General features: G+C 38.3%; 2 protein-coding genes across 2 annotated transcripts in view; one reads left to right on the top strand and one right to left on the bottom strand.

Annotated features, from left to right (window-relative positions):
* atf6 (activating transcription factor 6) overlaps window positions 1-19,866 on the top strand; it is a 462,472-nt gene that overhangs the window by 375,908 nt on the left and 66,698 nt on the right. The window lies entirely within an intron of this gene.
* Window positions 10,589-19,866, bottom strand: part of LOC138763475 (olfactomedin-like protein 2B) — an 88,261-nt gene continuing 78,983 nt past the window's right edge. Inside the window, exon 8 of the mRNA XM_069937691.1 lies at window positions 10,589-18,965. Within this exon, the coding sequence (XP_069793792.1) occupies window positions 18,364-18,965 (602 nt within the window). The 3' untranslated portion in view covers window positions 10,589-18,363. The remainder of the gene's footprint in view (window positions 18,966-19,866) is intronic.

Here is a 19,866-nt window from a genome sequence, read left to right on the forward strand (position 1 = left end):
ACTTGTGACTTATGTCCATCCACACATTCGACGGAAATTTTTAAAAATATTTGACAAACTATAATAGGGATACAGGGCATGTAAGAGCCAAAATGTGTGTACTTACCTTGTTAATTGACGTGCAGGGGTCAGTAGGCTGGGCGCAGCCATCTTGATTCCTGTTCCATGCACAAGTCTTCAGCTGGTGCATGTGTGTGTTTTTGGTTGGCACATGCACGATGGGTTCGCGTATTGGAGTTTGGTTGGGCATACATGGCAGTTAAAGGTGCAAATTCAATATTGTTAGGGCGCTTAACTCTTGTGCATGTACCAACCGAACACCAATACATTTTTTTAAATTTTAAGATTTTCAAATTACATAGAAATAATACATTAAAATATTAACAATATAAACCCAACCCCCTCCCCTACCCTCAGCAAGCACCGCAAGGGGAGCAAAAAAAAATCAATTAATTACAAACATAAACTGTGCAATATCTTAAGATATTTCTAAACCCATACTTCCAAATAAGGTGACCACATCTGAACAAAAAAAAGAATAATTATGCAAATTATGTTATTTTTTCCATGTAAATATAAGATCTCAATTCATTATGCCAACGAGCTATATTTACTTCTACGTTATCTTTCCAAGTAATCGCAATACATTTCCATGCTACTGCCAGTGCTAAACAAACAAAAGCTATCTGAAACTTGTCCAACCCCAAACCAGTCAGCGAAACAATATAGCCCAGCAAAAAAAATTCTGGGTCTAATGGCAATTTAATCTTAAATAATGTTTCAAAAAATACTCTAATTTTTTCCCAAAATGATTGAACTTTGTTACAAAACCAAACTGCATGTAAAAATGTTCCAGTATGTAATCCACATCTAAGGCATAAATGTAAATTACTAAATCCATATTTTTTCAATTTATCAGGGATCAAATACAACTGATGTAAAAAATTATAATTAACCAAACTATATCTTACATTAAGTAATTTAGTCACCCCATCTTGGCACATAACTTCCCAATCCTCCTGAGATATATCATAAGATAAATCACCATCCCATTTATTTCCAGATTTATTTAAATTTGGTTTATCCATACTATCTTGTAACAAAGCGTACATATCAGAAATAAAGCCCCTTTTTTAATGTATGCGAAATCAAAAACTCAAACTTTGTTCAGGTAATTTCATTTCTCTTCCATAATTATCTCTTACCAAAGCTAGAACTTGATAATACACAAATAAAGAATTAAATGGTATTCCATATTTTTCTCTGTCGATTAAAAGAAAGAAACTGCCCTTCAAAACAATCCTCAATCATCCTTATATCCTCAGAATTCCATACCTTCAAATACCTATTATTTTCATCGAAAAATGAATAACCCTATTTTGATATAACGGAGTTTGAGTTGATATCGTACCTCTCGTACATATAACAAAATTCCTTTTAGTCCAGATCCCTAATAAATGTTTTAAAACAGGCATATTATATCCCTGTAATAAACAAGAATTCCACTTAAATATAAACTGATGAACCTGAGTCTCAGAAATACAAGCTAATTCCATTTTAGCCCAATTCGGAGGTTGTGTAATTTTCTTATTTTCTTTCTTTGGCATGGCTTCGCAGACGAAGATTTATGGAGGGGTAATGTCCACGTCAGCTGCAGGCTCATTTGTGGCTGACAAGTCCGATGCGGGACATTCTATTAACAAATTTTAATTGTGCAGCTTCATAATAGTTTTGAAAGTGAGGTAATTGAAGTCCTCCTAAAGCATATTTCCACGTCAATTTCTGTAATGCTACTCTCGCTAATTTACCCTTCCATAAAAATTTCCATACCACTGTATTCAAATCTTCGAAAAATACTTTTTGAAGTAAACATGGAATCGATTGAAAAAGATATTGAATACGTGGGAAGATATTCATCTTAATACGATTTACCCAATGTTAACAGGAGATCTTTCCATTTTATCAAATTCATCTTAATCTTTCTCAATAATGGGATATAATTTAATTTATATAGAGATTGGTAATTCGTATTATCAGCTTATCGTAGTCTTGTAATCTGTTTACACTCACTATAATTCCCATCTGAAATTGGTAATATTTCTTCCAAATTCCTCCAAACATTTTTGCAAATGCTTCAAAGATCATTCTGGATGTGTTAAATATCATCAGCAAATATCATCAGCAAATAAATTATCTTATATTCATCATTTGCAATTCTTATCCCTTTAATATTATCATTTTGTCTGATTGCTTGAGCTAACAGTTCTATGACCAATGCAAACAAGGCTGGTGACAATAGACAGCCTTGACATGTTGATCGTGCTAAATTGAATGACGAAGTTTGGCCATTTGTCACCACCCTAGCAACTGGATTTTTATATAATGCCTTAACTCAACCAGTAAAAAATGGCCCAAAATTGAATTTTTCTAAAACTTTAAATAAAAAATTTCATTCAACCCGATCGAATGCTTTTTCCGCGTCAAGCGCGACAACCATTGGTTGGTTGGGTTGCTGTCTCGACGCATTGATCAGCGTAATCAATCTGAGAATATTATCAGAAGCATACCTGTTCTTAATAAAACCTGCTTGATCAGCATGTACCAATTGAAGTAACTATTTGGCAAGTCTCTTCGCCAATATTTTAGCTATTATTTTATAATCCACATTTAATAAAGAAATTGGCTGATATGAGGCCACATTCAAAGGGTCTCTGTCTTTCTTTGGAATTACTGTAATTATCACACTTGAACAAGATCTGGTAATGATTGTTCATCTGTTATTTGTTGAAGCACATCCATAAATATAGGGGACAAATCTTAATAAAACATCTTATAAAACTCTACAGTAAATTCATCGTCTCTTGGAGACTTCCCATTTGGCATCTCCTGTATAGCTTCCTTAATCTCAAAGTCTGCAAATGGAGACTCCAATCCTTTCACTTCATCTTCTCCTAAAACTGGCAAATCTAAAGCAGATTTAAAAAAATTCAATAGAACCATTATCTTGATCCCCCTCAGAAGTATATAATGAACAAAATTGATCATTAATTTCCTGAGGTTTATAGGTAACTGTTGAATTCTTTTTAACAGCATTAATAGTTCTCGAAGCCTGTTCTGTTTTCAATTGCCAAGCTAATACCTTATGAGCTCTATCACCTAATTCATAATAACACTGCTTAGATCTTTGAATTAATCGCTCATATTGATATGTTTGCAATGTATTATAATGTAATTTCAACTTAGTTAATGATGCCTTTTTATCTTCAATAATATTCTTCTGAAATTCTTTTTCCAACTCGGTTATCTGTTTCTCCAACGTCAAGCTTTCTGCTAAATACTGTTTTTTTTTACTTTTGCTGAATAACCAGTAATTTGGCCCCATAAATACACTTTCAACGCATCCCATAAAATGAAATTACTCTATACTGAATTGGTGTTTATACTCAAAAAAGAAGCAATTTGTTCCTTAGCAAAACTAATAAACTCGGGTTTTTTCAATAACATTAAATCTCCACCGATAAGTTGATTGCATAACCTCAGAACCAGCACAAGATATAAATAACATAGAATGATCGGATACAATCCTACTCTTATATTCAGCCTGAAAAATTCGAGCTTGAAGGTGTGCTGATACCAAAAACAAATCTATTCTAGAAAATGAATCATGTCGAGGTGAATAAAAAGAAAAATCTTTTTATGTTGGCTTTAATCTTCTCCACATTTCAACCAAATTCAAATCTTTCATCAAAGCCACCATTTGTACAGCCATCTTAGATTTCTTTATACTTTTTGGAGATTTATCCAATATCAGATCCAAAACAGTTAAAATCCCCTCCAATTAAAATGTTTTCTTCAGCCTGGTTTAATGTCAAAATATCAGATATAAATCGCTCATCATCTTCATTAGGTGCATAAACATTCAACAACGTCCACGATGCTGCAAAAATCTTACAATTCACCGTTAAAACTCTACCAGCTGTTTCAGAAAATGATTCCAGTTCAAACGGTATTTTCTTATGAACCAAAATCGCCACTCCTCGCGCTTTAGAATTAAAAGAAGAAGCAACTACATGACCTACCCAATTTCTCTTCAGTTTTAAATGTCCTTTTTCAGTTAAATGTTTCTTGCAAAAAAGCAATATCAATCTTCATCTCTTTAATATAAGCCAACACACGATTACGCTTAATCGGATTATTAAATCCCTGTACATTAAAAGTTGCAAAATTCAAATTAGACATCTTTTACTAAAGAAAATCTTCTACTATTTTCACAGTTCACAACTTATATAACAAAAAGGGATTCCCTTGCTTAAACAGTTAAAAAAAATTCCCTTAAGTAAAATACAAAATACACAAAAAAAATTTCCCCAAAACTCCCCGATAAACTGGGTGTGGAAAAACCCACTAGAGGCAGATGACTTTCAAAATTTTCAGAATCATCCACCCGCTCCCTCCCCTCCCCCCAGTTGAACTTCTCAGCAATTATTCATCTTGTAATCCAATGATTCCAGACCCGAAGATTGTTCAGGGTCCTCAATATCAAGCAGACTCCATGTCAATTCTCCTTTCTTTCCATTCCCATTCCTCTTATCAAATGCCCTCCTCTTAGGTGACAATGGTTGATTAACTCCCCGCACATCTGGCAAAGAATTATCAAAAATTAATACATCATGATCACTTTCAAAAAACTGAAATTGAAAGTTCCCATAGAAAACTTTCAAAACGGCAGGATTACGAAAGGTAAACTTTATACCCCTTTCTCCACATCTCTTGCTGAATTAAATTCCTTATGCCTCTTAATAATCTCCTGACTCAGGTCAGCATAAAAGAACACTCTACTGCCCTGAACCATCATTGGACTTTGATTTTGTTGAGCCTTCTGGACAGCAATCCGTAAAATCATCTATCCTGGTATCGCAAACACCGAATTAAGACTGCTTGAGGTGGCTGACCTGGATAAGGTTTCTTCCTCAGTCCCCTATGCGCTCTGTTCAATTCCAGGTCATCTGGGAAAAATTTAACACCCAGTACATCTGGAATCAACTTATTGAAAAATTTCACTGGGTCTGATCCCTCAACGTCCTCCGGAGGTCTTACTATTTTCACATTGTTCCGTCGACCTTGATTTTCCAAAGAACCAATCTTCTTCAACAACTCTCTCTTCTGAATCTCCCATCCTACAAAAGAATCTTCCACTTTTTCTATTTTTTCTCTATTCCATTCCACTTGATCTCTACAATCATGAAATGCCTCTTCGATTTTTTAAAAGTTATCTTGTACTGTATCCACTACTTTCAGACATCTGTTAACATCAGCCTTAACAACAGTCATATCTTTTTGTACAGACGACACTTCTTCACAGATATTATTCAGTTTAACTTTCATGTCCATAAATCCTTGATTCATCTGTGAAGACATCTGTAATTACATATTATCCATTTGCTGATTCAATCCCTTCCAAAATAGTGAAAACAGCTTCAAATCCAGATTCCACCATTCCTCCTTCTTTAGCTGTAATACTTGTAGTAAATTCTTCATGTCTCCATTCTAGTAAGGCAGGGCTTCCCTCCTCCTCTTCATCTGTGCTTTTTGCCGGTCAGGTCGTACGACTACGGGTCTGGACCCCTACCAACGCTGGGCCGACCTCCTCTTCTGACGCACGTCCATGCATCTCAGGGCCACCAGGCACAGTAGCGGGGTCGCATGTCGTCATTAGAAGATGCCGCTCAGCCGCCTCACCTGCGCGCCCGGCATCACGGGTGCACGTACCAGAGTCGGCCGGGCGGGAGACAGTGCCAGCACCATCTTGCAATTGCAAGATGGGTGCTGGTGTCATACTTATCCGACTAGGAGTTCACTGTGCCTTGGGAGCTGGATCTGTCGATTCCATGGCTTCAGTCTGGTGAGAAGGCCCCAATTCTTCAGCACTTTTATAAGGTAGTTTCTTTTGTAATTGAGCTTTTGGTTTCTTCACAGTAGTAGTCATTTTCTTTCTTCAGTCTTCAGACACCCTTAGAAACTTATTTTAAAACTTTCCAAACTTTTTAATTTGGGCATTAATTAGTTAAACTGGGGAGAGGTGGAATTGCACGTCTTCTTCCTACACCATCTCACCACGCCCCCCCCCCCGAACTCCAATACATGAACTCACCATGCATGCGCCAACTAAAGATTCGCGCATGCACCAACTGAAGACTTGTGCATGGCACAGGAATCAAGATGGCTGCACCCAGCCTACAGACCCCAGGATGCTGACTAACAAGGTAAGCACGGACCAGAATGTAGAGAATTCGCCAAGGTTGATTGACAAATTCAGGAAGCCTTAAGTTGTTATCGTCAAATCTAAAATGAAAAAAGATTTGATTAATAAGTTTGCTTCAAGATTTCGGAACTCCATGCACGCAGGCAAAATTCCGACTTGTGTCCATTTCGAGATATGACCAATCCTTCAGTCCCAATTACAAATATAAATTGGGGAGTACCTTTAGTTCAAGTTTAATTTGTTATCAGTAATTCAGGTCCATTTTTGATTTTGTGTGGGGCAGTTATCTGCTGTGATAATTGCACAAGGTCCTTAGAGCAATCTGTGCTGGCGTGTCTACAGTGAGAAAGGTCTTCAAAAGATCTTCTGGCTTTCCACTGGTTCCACTCATAACATGAGTGACTTCAAACAAGATGAATAATTATATAATTTAAGAAGTAGGTCAGTTATATGCATTCTTATTTACCGAAATGCTCAACAGTCATTGATGATTAATTTCACGGTTCCATGGGCAGACGTAAAAATATTCTGCTCTTCTATTAAAAAGTATTACTTTTTCATCTTCTTGCAGAAGAGCATAATCTCATAATTTCCATACTCTTACCCACTTACCCAACCTGTCCATAGCAGTCTCATTGCTCATCTTATAAAGGAATGGCACAAAAGAGCAGCCCCCAAGGAGCAATGGGCTGAATCACACTGAGTCCCATCTCTCACTTACCTACCAAGCCACCAGCTGGCAAACCATTTGCAGCTCAGGATGTCCTGGACTTCCCAGTGTGCTTCATCTGTGATGAGCTAAAGATCAGATGCCTGCACATCTGCACTTCAAGCTTGCTCTCACAACTGCTGATTATCGCAATCCTTTCACATCTGGGCCTACAGTTTACAACTGGCAGGGCTTGGTTTTGGCCAGGGCAACAACAACATTCATTTCAGTAGGAATTGTTGTCCCATCTGGAAAAAGGTAAGTGCAAGAAAGTTTTGAATGATTTTGCTTCATTTTATATTTGTAAACTAATTGTTCATTATTTTTAAATTAATATTTTAAACTATTTAAACCTGTTTGAATTGTTTTTTTGTGTATTTGTCAGAAATTTAGAAAAAGTTCAAAGCTGCCAGAACCCTAGGGCTCCAGTAGCTGGCCTGCTCATCTGCCATGTCCCATTCCACCTTGCACGGCACCTCATGGATGTGTCGGAACAACTTATCTGTCCTTCTGCCTTTTGGCTTTCAGTCAAGATGGGCAGTTGGCTGGGCCCAGTGTGGTACAATCAATCCATCAGTTTGGTCTTTTAAGCATTAAAGGTGCACAATCAGAATCAGAATTTATCATCAAGAACATGTCACAAAATTTGTGGTTTTGCGACAATGTTACAAGTGTAAATATTGCTATAAATTACATTTTCTAAAAAAACAAATTAGTGCAAAAGAGAGAGTGAGGTCGTGTCCATGGTTTATTGTCCATTCAGAAATCCGATGCCAGAGGGGAAGAAGCTGTTTTTGTACCATTGTGTGTCTGTCTTCAGACTCCTGTACCTCTATCCTGATGGTAGCAGTTATGAAGAGGGCATGGACTGGGTGGTAAGGGTCCTTGAGGATAGGGGCTGCTTTCTTGACACACTGCCTCTTGTAGATGTCCATCATGGAGTGAAGACTAATGCCCATGATGGCACTGACCAAGTTCACAATTCTCTGTCGTCTTTTCCTGTCCTGTGCATTGGCACCTCCATACCAGACTGTCATGATGCTCTCCATGGTACAACTATAGAAATATGCAGGAGTCTTGGTGACATAGCAAATCTCCTCAAACTTATCATAAAGTTTAGCCACTGGTGAGCCTTGTTTGAGATTGCATTGACATGGAAGCCCCAGAACAAATCTTCAGCAATGTTGACTGCCCAAGAATTTGGAGTTGTTAACTGCTGACCCGTTAATGAGGACTGGTTTGTGTTATGATTTCCCCCTCCTTAAGTCCTTAAATTCCTTAGTTTTGCTCATGTTGAGTGAAATTTTGCTGCTGTGATATCACTCAACTAGCTGATCTGTCTCACTCCTATACACTTCTTTATTGACATCTATGATTCTGCCGATGACTGTGGTGTCATTGGAAAATTTGTAGATGAAATTTGAATTATGCCTAACCACACAGTCGTGAGTGCAGAGCAAGTAGAGTAGTGAGTTAAGCAAGCAGCCTTGAGGTGCGCCTGTGTTGATTCTCAGTGAGGAGGAGGCATTGCTTCCAATTCATACTGACTGATTTTCTGATGAGAAAGTCAAGGATCCAATTGCAGACAGTGGTGCAGAGGCCCAGGTTTTGAAGCTTGCTGACCAGTACTGAGGGATCGATGGTGTTGAAAGCTGACCGGTGGTCGATGAAAAGTAGCCTGATGTATGTCTGCTGTTTTTCAGGTGATCCCAGGCTAGGTGGTGAGCCTGTGACAGTGCATCTGCTGTGAAGCAATTGTGGCAGTAGGTGAATTGGTCCAGATCTTTACTTTGGTACGAGTTAATTCTGGGCATGACCATCTTTTCAAAGCATGTGTCACAAGATTTGACTCAACCAGACATGACAAAGCATTTGGAGTGAATTTGCAGAGGGTTGTTGGTGGTAGTGTGATGCAAAGTCACCAAATTAATGGATTGGTCATGAAGATCCCCAGTACTTACCTCTGTGCACTACACATGTGGTGATATTTTAACTTGTGTGGAATTGGAGTAAAGGGTGCTTGAAAGTTGATATTGATTCAGTGGGCTGAGAAACCTTTTAATGGAGTGACCACAGAATGTGTGCAACCCGCTCTACACATGAAATTAATCTATAACAATCTCACATTATTACAGAAGTGTTTGTATCACAGCAAAATACGATGTTATGAAGTAATAAGGCAATATTTGTTATCTAAATCTTTTCTCAAGCTCTTTAAATTATTATTCAGTCATATAGAGTGTGGGAGGGGTTCCTGGTTATCAGTTGCAAACACTCAGATTATGACTTTTAATCAGGAAGTTTGAATATAAAATACAAAATTGATTAATTGTGCTATATTTCAGAAAAAATTTCTGTGCAGTTTGTGTCATAAAGTGCAGCTGGATATTTATATCTAGACTTTTGACTCATCTACATATAAAACTTTATCCAATCACTGTTATGATCCCAATTGGAAAGCAGCAAATTACTGGGAAAAATAATTCGTGGTATCATTTTGCAGCTTATCTTTCTCAAAATTAGCATGAAGGAAATCATAAAATTAGTTCACCCAAGTAATTATAACCCATGAGAAACCTAAACAATGAACATTAGAAAAATAACATGCAATTTTAAAAACCTGTAAATCTGTCAAAAGTAAACAACACTTCTGGAAAATAGTTTTCACCTAAAATTTGAAACAATCATTTTCTCTTAACCATTAGAAAAAGATATTTGGTGATACTCCACCATAATCTAATTTTAGGAAAGGATTGATTACTGGGTGTTAAAATGAGAAGTTTTAAAACTGGAGTTCTTTATTCAGATGCAGCTAGTATTTATGAAGATCCTTACTGTTTGAGATTAGAGGAAGGCTTTTAACTCAACTATTGCCTTCCAACCATTCCCAGATTAGCCCGATACAGTTCAGTCAATATCCTGGATAATAAATCACCTCTTAAATGGTGCTGTTTTCATATTTTAATTCTGGTCTTTTCTCATTTTAATTACCACGAATTATTTTTCCCAGTAATTTGCTGCTTTCCAATTGGGATCATAACAGTGATTGGATAAAGTTTATTATGACTGGTCGGTTTGCATAATTAATCTCTTCATTTCTCCAGCTTTCCCACTGCAGCACCCTTGTCTTGATTCCATTGCCTTAATAGTTGACATGAATATATATGTTGTCCTATTATCATGAATGAATTTTAAAGTTGAACAACTTTAAAGGTAGTGGTTTGGAAATCATTTAAAACAAATCCTTTGATAAAGGATTTCATAATTTAGCATCCTACCTTTGAGCAAGACTTTAGAAAGATCCCACAGGGAAGGAGCGCACACCTATTTGCTAAAATGCATGGATGCCATTTTGGGGGCAGGGAAGAATAGTGGGTCAAAGTCTGAAGCGGAAGGAAGAACACAAGCATCATACAGAAAGATAATTGTGAGATTTCAGTTCTTAATCTTTAAAATAAACAATGGAAGCATTTTTGAGGACATGAAACAAATTAAATAATTGCAAGCATTTCTTTCAAAGGACTGGAGAATAACTCTACATTGGAATTGGACTCAAGCTTCATTGTCAAACAAATTTATAACACGGTAATAGAAAAAAGACAATTGGTCCAACAACAGACGTATTCATAATTTTTTTATTACACTTTGCAAGTTCCTCGTGGAATAGAATGCAATAAAGCAGTAGCAATTGCTATTGTCAACCAGAAAACTGGTAATAATGTTCGATATAACAGTTCATTTCCACTCCTCATTATATGCAGGGATCATCTGAACAACTGTCACTTTGAAGAATGCAGATGGACAATGTTGAAAATGCAAGGCTAATATAAAGCAAGGTTATATAAAGTCACTGTGATTGAGTGCAATACTCAAAAATGCTGCTGAAACTCAGCAGGTCACAGAGCATCTATAGGAGGCAAAGGGAACCTAAGGTATAACGGAACTCCTAGTGGCTAATCATTTTCATTATTCCCACACCAATATGTCTGTCCATTGCCTCATTGCCAAACCGAGACTCCCCATAAACTGGAGGAACTAATGTTCCATCTGGCCACTTTCCAACAAGATGGCTTTAACATCAACTTCTCCAGTTTCTGCTAGGCCCGTCTCCTGTCTCTCACTCTCTCTCTCTCTCTCTCTTTCTTTTTCCCTATCTCTTTTCCTCCAGCTCCACACCCCCTTTCATCTCCATTCAGAGATTCCATTCCTTCCACTAACGCCTCAGCTTTTTTTTTCTCTTCTGCCCTCCCACTTGCATCTACCGATAACATCTTGCCTGTTGGCCTGTGCATCTCCCCTGCCCCTTCCTCCGTCCTCTCATCTCCCTTCTCCAACTTTTTCATTCAAGCACCTGCCTGCTTTGGCTCATGAAAAAAGGCTCACACCCAAAACGTTGGTTACCCTTTACTTCATATAGATGCAGCGTGCCCTGCTGAGTTTCTCCAGCATGTTTGTGCATCGCACTCAATACCAAGGTGATTGGATTTCATAATTGAAAAGAGCTACTGATCAAAAAAAACTTCACAAGTAAAACATTGTTTTATTTGAAGTGAATTGATATTAGTCTAATTATCACCTTCCTGCCTAACAACAACCACTGAAATAGCATCAGTTTTATCAGAATAGGCAGCAAAAAGATTGAATTTGCTTTTGAACACTGGCCATTAACAGCATTTGTCTGCAAAGGTTACCACATCAAGATCAGACTCTGATTTAGTTAGGCGGGGCACATATTTGGAAGATGGAGGCAGACTTGGGCCAGAGGCTCTGCTTCCCAAATGAAATTGCAGAAACCAACCTCAGCCCAGACCTTGTGCTGTGTCGGCCTCACTCCATCTCGTTTATATCATTGAGGTTACAGTGCCCTGGGAGGATGCAGTGAAGGAGGCCTAGGAGCACAAGAAACTGATGTGCAGCAACGTGGCTGGAAGGCAGGGCTCTGGCCGGTTGAAGTGGGCTGCAGAGGATTTGTAGCCACATTGATATCAAGGCTACTCCTAGAGTTGGGAGGGCGAGGAGTCAAAGAACTTTCCAGAGCTGCTGGAAAGGGTAGTCAGTTGCTTTGGATGAGGAGAAAGGATTCCAACTGGGCCCCCAAGTGCGTGAATGGTATCTGGGGGATGAGCCTGGGACACCAGGATTCACTGCTGAACCTCCAGAGGTGTTGTGTGTCTATCAGCGAAACACTAAGGAAGGAGGGCACCCACTTGATAATCCAGAAGATGCCACCATTCACTTGGCTACCCCGCATAGTCTAGGCAGCAAGTCTTAGGAGTGCAATAAGGGATATTAACATTTAGTCCTACATAACATACATGAAACAATTCAGGAAAGTTGAATTCTAAAAAGGAATTGTTTTAAATGATTTCCAAACCACTACCTTTAATATTTCATGAAGAATTATTAATATAATCCCAAAAAAAGACAGGGATCCATTGAATTCCACCTCCTAAAGGCCAATTTTCTTACTGAATATAGATTATAAAATTATAACAAAGGCATTGGCCAACAGGTTGGCTCAATATTTACCGAGATTAACAAATCTAGACCAAGCGGAATTTGTAAAAAAAAAGAGACAATCAGCAGATAACATAACAGATAGCAGATTACTTAATATAGTGTATCTGGCACAGTCGGGGGTGGACCCGGGCATGGCCATAGCCCTGGATACGGAGAAGACCTTTGACAGTCTGGAATGGAACTTTTTATTTAAAGTATTAGAGAGATTTGGATTGGGACAACCATTCATAAATTGGGTACAGACACTATATAGTAAGCCTCAAACTAAAATTATAATGAATGGTCAAATATCTCCTGTGTTCCTGCTGGGCAGTTGCAGAGAGCAGGACTGCTCGCTGTCCCCAGCGTTGTTTATATTGGCTATTGATCTGGTGGCAGAAGCCATTCAGCAGAATCCAGGTATAAAGGGGTTCAGAGTGAGCCAGGAGGAGCATAAAATGAATTTATTTGCTGATGATGTCCTAGTATATTTGACGGACCTGGGGTGGGTTGGGGGGGGGGGGGGTCATTGGCCAGGCTGAGGACCACATTGGAGGTTTATGGCAAGATCTCAGGATATAAAGTAAATCTGGACATGAGTAAAATTATGCTCTTGACATTGGAGGATTACAGACAATATCATCAAGGGAACCATTTAAATGGCTGCAAGATGGCATCAAATATTTTGGGGTAGAAATGGATAAAGATTTACATTATTTATATAAGCACAATTACCTCCCTTTGCTCTGGAAGGTTGAGGAGGCCCTTAGTTGATGTAGAAATCTGCCCATAACTTTAGTAGTCAGGGGTAACTGTATTAAAATGAAAGTGATGCCAAGACTACAATATCTATTTCAGTCCTTGCCCATTCCATTTGCCCCAAAGCTTCTTTAAGATGCTCAGAAAATGTGTCAGGAATGTCTTGTGGCACAGTAAGGTGGCTAGGGTCTCCATGGAAAAATTTACTTAGGGTTACGAACTGGGAGGTATAAAATTGCCATTAGGCGGCCCAGTTGATGTTTATTGCTTCTCTCTACGAGGGAAATGGTACCCCCTCCTGGGCAAAAATTGGGCTACACATGGTAAGAGAAAAGATAGCAGGAGAGTTCATATATAAATGGGACAATAAATTGATATTAAGAGAAAAGAGCAATCCCTAATTAAAATTGTCATTCAAGCATGTGAAAAAAATAAATCAATGTTTGGGTTTATCTCTTAAAATGCCCTTGTCCCAGAACAAATTAATACCTGTGATTTTGGATAATAAGATCCTGAACTCTTGGTGCCAGAAGGAGATCAGGAGTATCGAGGATTGTTATGAATGGGGGCAACATGATTTTTCAACTAAAACTTTCTTCTGCTATCTTCAGCTAAGATCTTTCTTCAGGGATAATTTGGGACTGTCTATGGCCCTACCCATGTACAGTGACATGGAGATTCTAATTCAAACGGGAACTACGTGTAAGTTTATCTCTATGATGTATATCCTATTTCAAAGTGAGGGCCCGAAGCTGGGCTTACATAAGGTGAGGGAAAGGTGGGAGGCAGACATGGACACAACAATCCAAGAGTGGTGCTGGTCAGTCCTGTATTTGGACAGCATGACAGCAGTCATTAATGTCAGGTACTGGTTGGTACATTATATAATTTCCTGCATCATCTATACCTCACTCAACTAATGTTATATAAATCCAAACCAGAAATCTCTGAAATGTGTTCTAGGTGTGGTGTGGAGACTGGAACCTTTATGCATTCAACCTGGCTATGTACAAAGGTGAGATCCTTCTGGGAAGTCCTGGAGGACATTCTGAAAAAAATTACAAAGGTGGATTTTCCGCAGGATCCGGAATTGTACCTTCTGGAAAACATTATGGATATGAGTTTTAAATCGTCCAGATACCAAATTCATTTTGTGAAGGTCACCTTGTCAGTAGCCAGGAAATGTATAGCGGTCACGTGAAAGTCTGACTCCCAACCAAATATTACACAATGAAATACAGAAATACAGAGTTACATTCCCCTGGAGAAAATCACATACAATTTAAAGAGGAAATATGACACATTTGTTGGGTATGGCAACCCTATCTGCAACACATTGGTACACAGATATAATTATACCCCTTCTGAATAAAAGAAAGGCAATAATCCATGCCAGTATTGGAATGATTGAAATAAATGAAGTGGGTTGAGGTGCAGATGACGTGCTCTTGTATTTTGTTCCTTATCTTTTTTATTTCAGGTTGTTTAGGGTTTTTCAAGTTCTGTTAAGGGTCTGTGATTTTACCAATAACTTTTTTTGTGTTTAATTTGTCTAATTATTTTGTGGTATTAAGAGTATGGGGGGAGAGGGGCAGGGGAAAAACAGACTCTGAATGTTATATACCATTATTGAGAGAGATTGTATTGGATTTGTGTGCGTCTTTGAAAATCAAAATTATTTTTTTTTTAATTATCAATATAGATCACTTAAAACTTTTCATCTTTACCACCCAATTAAACCTTGGCTGAATGATTTCGGAACTGGCTTGTCTGCAGAAAGCAGAGACTGGTTGTAGACAGAATGTATTCTGCCTTAAGGTCAGTGACTCGTGATGTTCCATGGGGATCTGTCTGGGACCCCTGCTCTTTGAGATTTTCATTAATGACTTGGATGAAGAAGTGGAGGGCTGGGTCAGGAACTTTGGAGATGACAGGATTAGAAGTATTGTGGATAGTTTAGAGATTGCCATAGGTTGCAACAGAATATAAACAGGATGCAGAGTTGGGTGGAGAAGTAGGAAATGAATTTCAATTCAGATAAGTGTTAAGCAAGGCACATTGGAAGGTCAGACTTAAAAGAGGTACAGAAGGTGATGAGAGACTGGATAGGGTGATCTGTCAGTACTTATATTCCAGGGTGAAGATAGCAAGTATCAGAGGACATCCTTTTTAAGGCAGGTGATGGAAAGTTTCAAGAATATGTCAGAGTCAAGTTGTTTTACATAGAGAGCAGCACAGGCCTGGAATGCATTACCGTGAGTGGTGGTGGAGGCTGGTACAATAGGGACATTTAAAAGATTCTTTGATAGGAAAAATGGAGGGTTACTGGTATGTGGTTGGCAGGAGATCTATCTCAGAAGATCTTTCCTGGAACCAACACATCAATGGCATCATGAAGAAAGCCTCTACTTCCTCGGGAGTTTGCGGAGGAGCTAGTGGAGTTGTTCAAGTGAACCAGTAAGGACTTGAAGGGCCAACATGGCCTGTTTCCATGGTGTAAACGGTTATATGGTTATGGTTATGTGGGATAGGTTATGTAGGTCAGCACAGCTGAAGGGCTTGTTCTGTTCTGTAATGTTCTATGATCTAATTTGCAGAACGAGTGTAGGACATAAACATTAAGTGTTCAGAACCCATCCCTTGCTCTTAAAACACGATGGTGGACTGTCTTTTTTAATTCCTTTACATTCTATTTTTACGGTTACTTCAATCTATCTGAAATGAAATATCTTGTTTATTTTGCATCTCACAGTAATCACCAATTCATTATGCATGTCAAGCAAAATTATTATTTAATCATAATGGATAAGATTATTTTATATTTAATTAACATTTTGCCTTTTTTTTAAACTCTCGATGCATAATTATAATTTGTACCTATTGTATTAAACAAGCATAAAATATCAATACTCATCATGGAAATGCAGGCTTCACTAACCCAGAAAACATTATTGTTTATCTATGGTTATTCATCTGTCTCTATTGCTATTGTGGTCTGTAACAGGTTATTTTGACCATGATATAATATCCTCTCCAAAACAACCTTCTTTGTAACATGGTATGCCACGATGATAGAGTAGAAAAAAACCAAGCTGTGACACCTTTCCACCCTCTCACTCAAAATCTCTTTACAGCTCCATATGGCCAATTCCCTCCTAGCCGTACAGTAGTAAAGAACATGATATGACATTATGTTGTTGAAGATTTTGGAGCCGAACAGCTGCCTCGAATTCTATGTGCCCATGTACTCCTTTAAGGGATACTTAGTTGTTAGAGTGATAATAACTACTTTCCAAAGCAAATGCAATTCATCGATGCTTAGAGCAAACCACGCTGTGACATGCCTGTGTTTGTTTTTGTGTGTCTTTACTTTATTGAGGAAAATGTACCACCAGGACATCCATGAGAATGGAGGTAGTGATGGAAATGCAGCCTTTTTCTTGTTCTCATGGCTCTGTGACCAACATTCAGTCCTGTTTTTGCTTTCTGTTTTTAACCCACCCTGTAGTAACTCTGCCATGACTAAAATTTCCATGTAACCACAGAACAAGGCATCCATCATTTACTTCTGAGTTGGGCTTCTTCTTATGGAAATTCTGCCTGGCCTTCAAGAAAAAGAATCTCAAGGTTGTATTGAATGTCATGTATGTTCTCTGAAAATAAATCAGAACTTTAAACTCTGGAAGCCATAGTACCCTGGCACTGCCACAATGGGAGGTCTTATATTGAAGTTGGATGCTTCTGTGCAAAGCTGCTTCTATAAAGGTTGGATTCTTCTTTGTAAAGCTGCTTATGTAAAGTAGTATGTGGGTTTGATTGCCAAACATGCACAACAGTTTTCAGCAAGGACACCAATCCTTTTGAAAACTCGGTGAAAGATGCCAAACCAGCACCTTATTTCTTGAACTCATGAAAACCCACAAGGGAACTGCAGTGCAAATGCCCATCTATTTTATGATTGGCTTTGGAAAACTTAAATCATGCCCTCAGGGCAATAAAGTAGGAAAACACTGTGATCCATTATCTTAACAAATACAAATTCTGAGATAAAATAGAATGGTAAGCCTTAGGGATGCCAGAAGCATTGTAGATGCTCCAAGGGATACAGATGTTCCAAGCAAACCAATCAAAATACCACAACTTGGGCAAGTGATGAAGAAATTCCTGAGCAACATGACATTTTCTTTTCCAAATGACATATCATCTGGTTAAAATTTCCTATCTATTTGAATTAATAAAGGCCCCATTGATTGCATATCATGTGTCTGTTTCAGATATTATAGCAATTTGTAATTTATTTATCAATATTTAGCAACCAAGTAAGCAAACACCTGCATTTCACAGAAAGGGTAAGATTAAATTTTTATCCAATTTTGTTTGCTAAAACTAAATGTTGGGAAAAGATTTGTAAATTGTTAATGACCTCTATCAAAATACCACAGGAATAGCTGTTTCCAATCGGAGTGAATGCAAGATTCAATGCATTCTTTAATTATTCATACCTTTCAGTCACTCTGAAGAGAGAATCTACAGTACAGAATGCTTGGAGTAACACGTCAGCTATTTGTCCTTCAGAAGGAAGTCAAATATTGCATCATTTGTTATGCTGACTATTTAAGCATGAGTTCAGGATGCTTTAAGCAGTTGTTTCATGATTTAGAACAGATAAATGTAATTACACCTGTGAAACTGAAACATTCCCTGTGGTTATTCCCAGCAGTAGCATGAATCTCATTTCAAAGTGCAGAGATGTTGACAGAAGGCAGGTAGATAGACTGGATTCTTCTCTGCAAATTGACTGACACCATAGGAGCAGGCAATTTTGTTGGTCGGCCAGCGTGCCAAATTTAAGCAGAAGGAATGGTCCATTTGAAGCTCAGCAAGGAAGTCCTGGCAAGCACCTTGCTCCTCTCAGACATGACATTCAAGGTGTATAATTATTGTCCAATGCTCATTTCAAGAGGTGGCCATTTGTGTGTATTTTGGTCTCTTTTAAAGCAGGTTATCTTGATTATATTAACAAAAAACAGATCGATCTACGATCTGTGAATGAATATAGGAACATCAATCCCCTCATTTTGTGTTTATAAAGCGAAGTGCTGGAGGCACATCACAAGTGTCTGTGTTTTGCACTCTAATAGGCAAATGTGATGCCATACGTGACTTGATGGCCTTTGTCCCATGCATACAGGATGCGCTCTTTGGGGTTATAATCGATCTGAGTGGTGTAGGAATATTCATTGATAAATGGCAACCTTGGGTTGATTTGAGTGTTTGTGTGAGTGTCAAAAGCATATGTAATGTTAGCATGCTTCTTATTGTAGCTGTCCACTGCATACAGCACACCACAAACAATAAAGCAGTTGCCATAGTAGTTCTTCCTCAGGCCAGTCCTCCACGTGGTCTCCTTCTGGATGGACAAGTCGAAGGTGTTGAGCCTGCTGATGATTATGACTTCTTGCAAAGAGCCCACATCATCGATGGCTGGGTAGATGACCCAGAGACCATTTTCATCAACAGCAAAGTCTATATCGGAATGGCCCTTCCACCTCCAGGGAGTGGCCTCATCATACACTACGTCATGCAGCAGGCTCCAGGCTGCCACGTATCTTTGCCTCAGGTCATATTTGATGATGTTGCGTGTGAATGCTCTGTTGTAGTAGAATGCCCCATGATACACCACATGGCCTGTCCCAATCCATTTGTAGGGAAGTTTGTAGGAGTTACTCCAGCGACCTAGAAAGAGATGCAGGAGAACTGAAGTTAACATTTTTAATTGACTTTCATACCTCCCTTGTAGTCTCTTGTGTCCATGTGGCCTTTTCCAACAGTGAATTTTTTCAGAAAGGATGGAGAGAAGTGAGGGTCTGGGGGTGGTGGTGGTTGTGGGGTGAAGAGGGGGCATTGAATAGGAAGGATGGTAAATCAGATCTTCAATTCAATTTGGCCTTTCAAACAGATCAATGCTGACCTGCAGCGTGGCTTCACCATTGCGTTGTCAATATTTTGATTAGTTTAATCATATAAATGTTACATCGGTACATGAGAAAAAAAAAAGAACAATAACAACTCATATATTAATATGTTACATTAAAAAAAGTAGAAAAAAACACTAAACTACTGATCTACTTATCAAACCCCATCCTTCAGAGGCTATTGGCTTTACACGAACAGACCACTACTGATAATTATATAAAAAAGGTAACCAATGAGGTTATAAACCAGAAAATAATTAATCTTACAAATTTTGAAAATAATTAAGAAAAGAACCCCATAAAGAAACAAAGTTAAAATTCATTTTGGTAGTGGAACATCTAATTTTTTCCAAAGTCAAACATGTCATCATATCAGATAATCAATGAGTGAGTATGAGGGACAGTATCTTTTCATCTCAATAATATGGCCCTTCTAGCAATAAGGGAAGCAAGGGCAGCTACATAGGATTGTGAAGCAGTCAATATCAAAACTGTTGACCCACTTATTCAAAAGAGAGCAAGAAAAGGATTTGGAGTCAGATTAATATTAAGAACTAAAGACAAGGTACGAAATGCTCCTTCCCAAAAATTAGAAAGAGGACGTGACCAGAACATATGATACAATGTACCTTCTTCAGTTATACATTTGTCACATTTAGAAG

Source organism: Narcine bancroftii, chromosome 5 (assembly GCF_036971445.1).
Source record: "Narcine bancroftii isolate sNarBan1 chromosome 5, sNarBan1.hap1, whole genome shotgun sequence".
Taxonomy (NCBI): Eukaryota; Metazoa; Chordata; class Chondrichthyes; order Torpediniformes; family Narcinidae; genus Narcine; species Narcine bancroftii.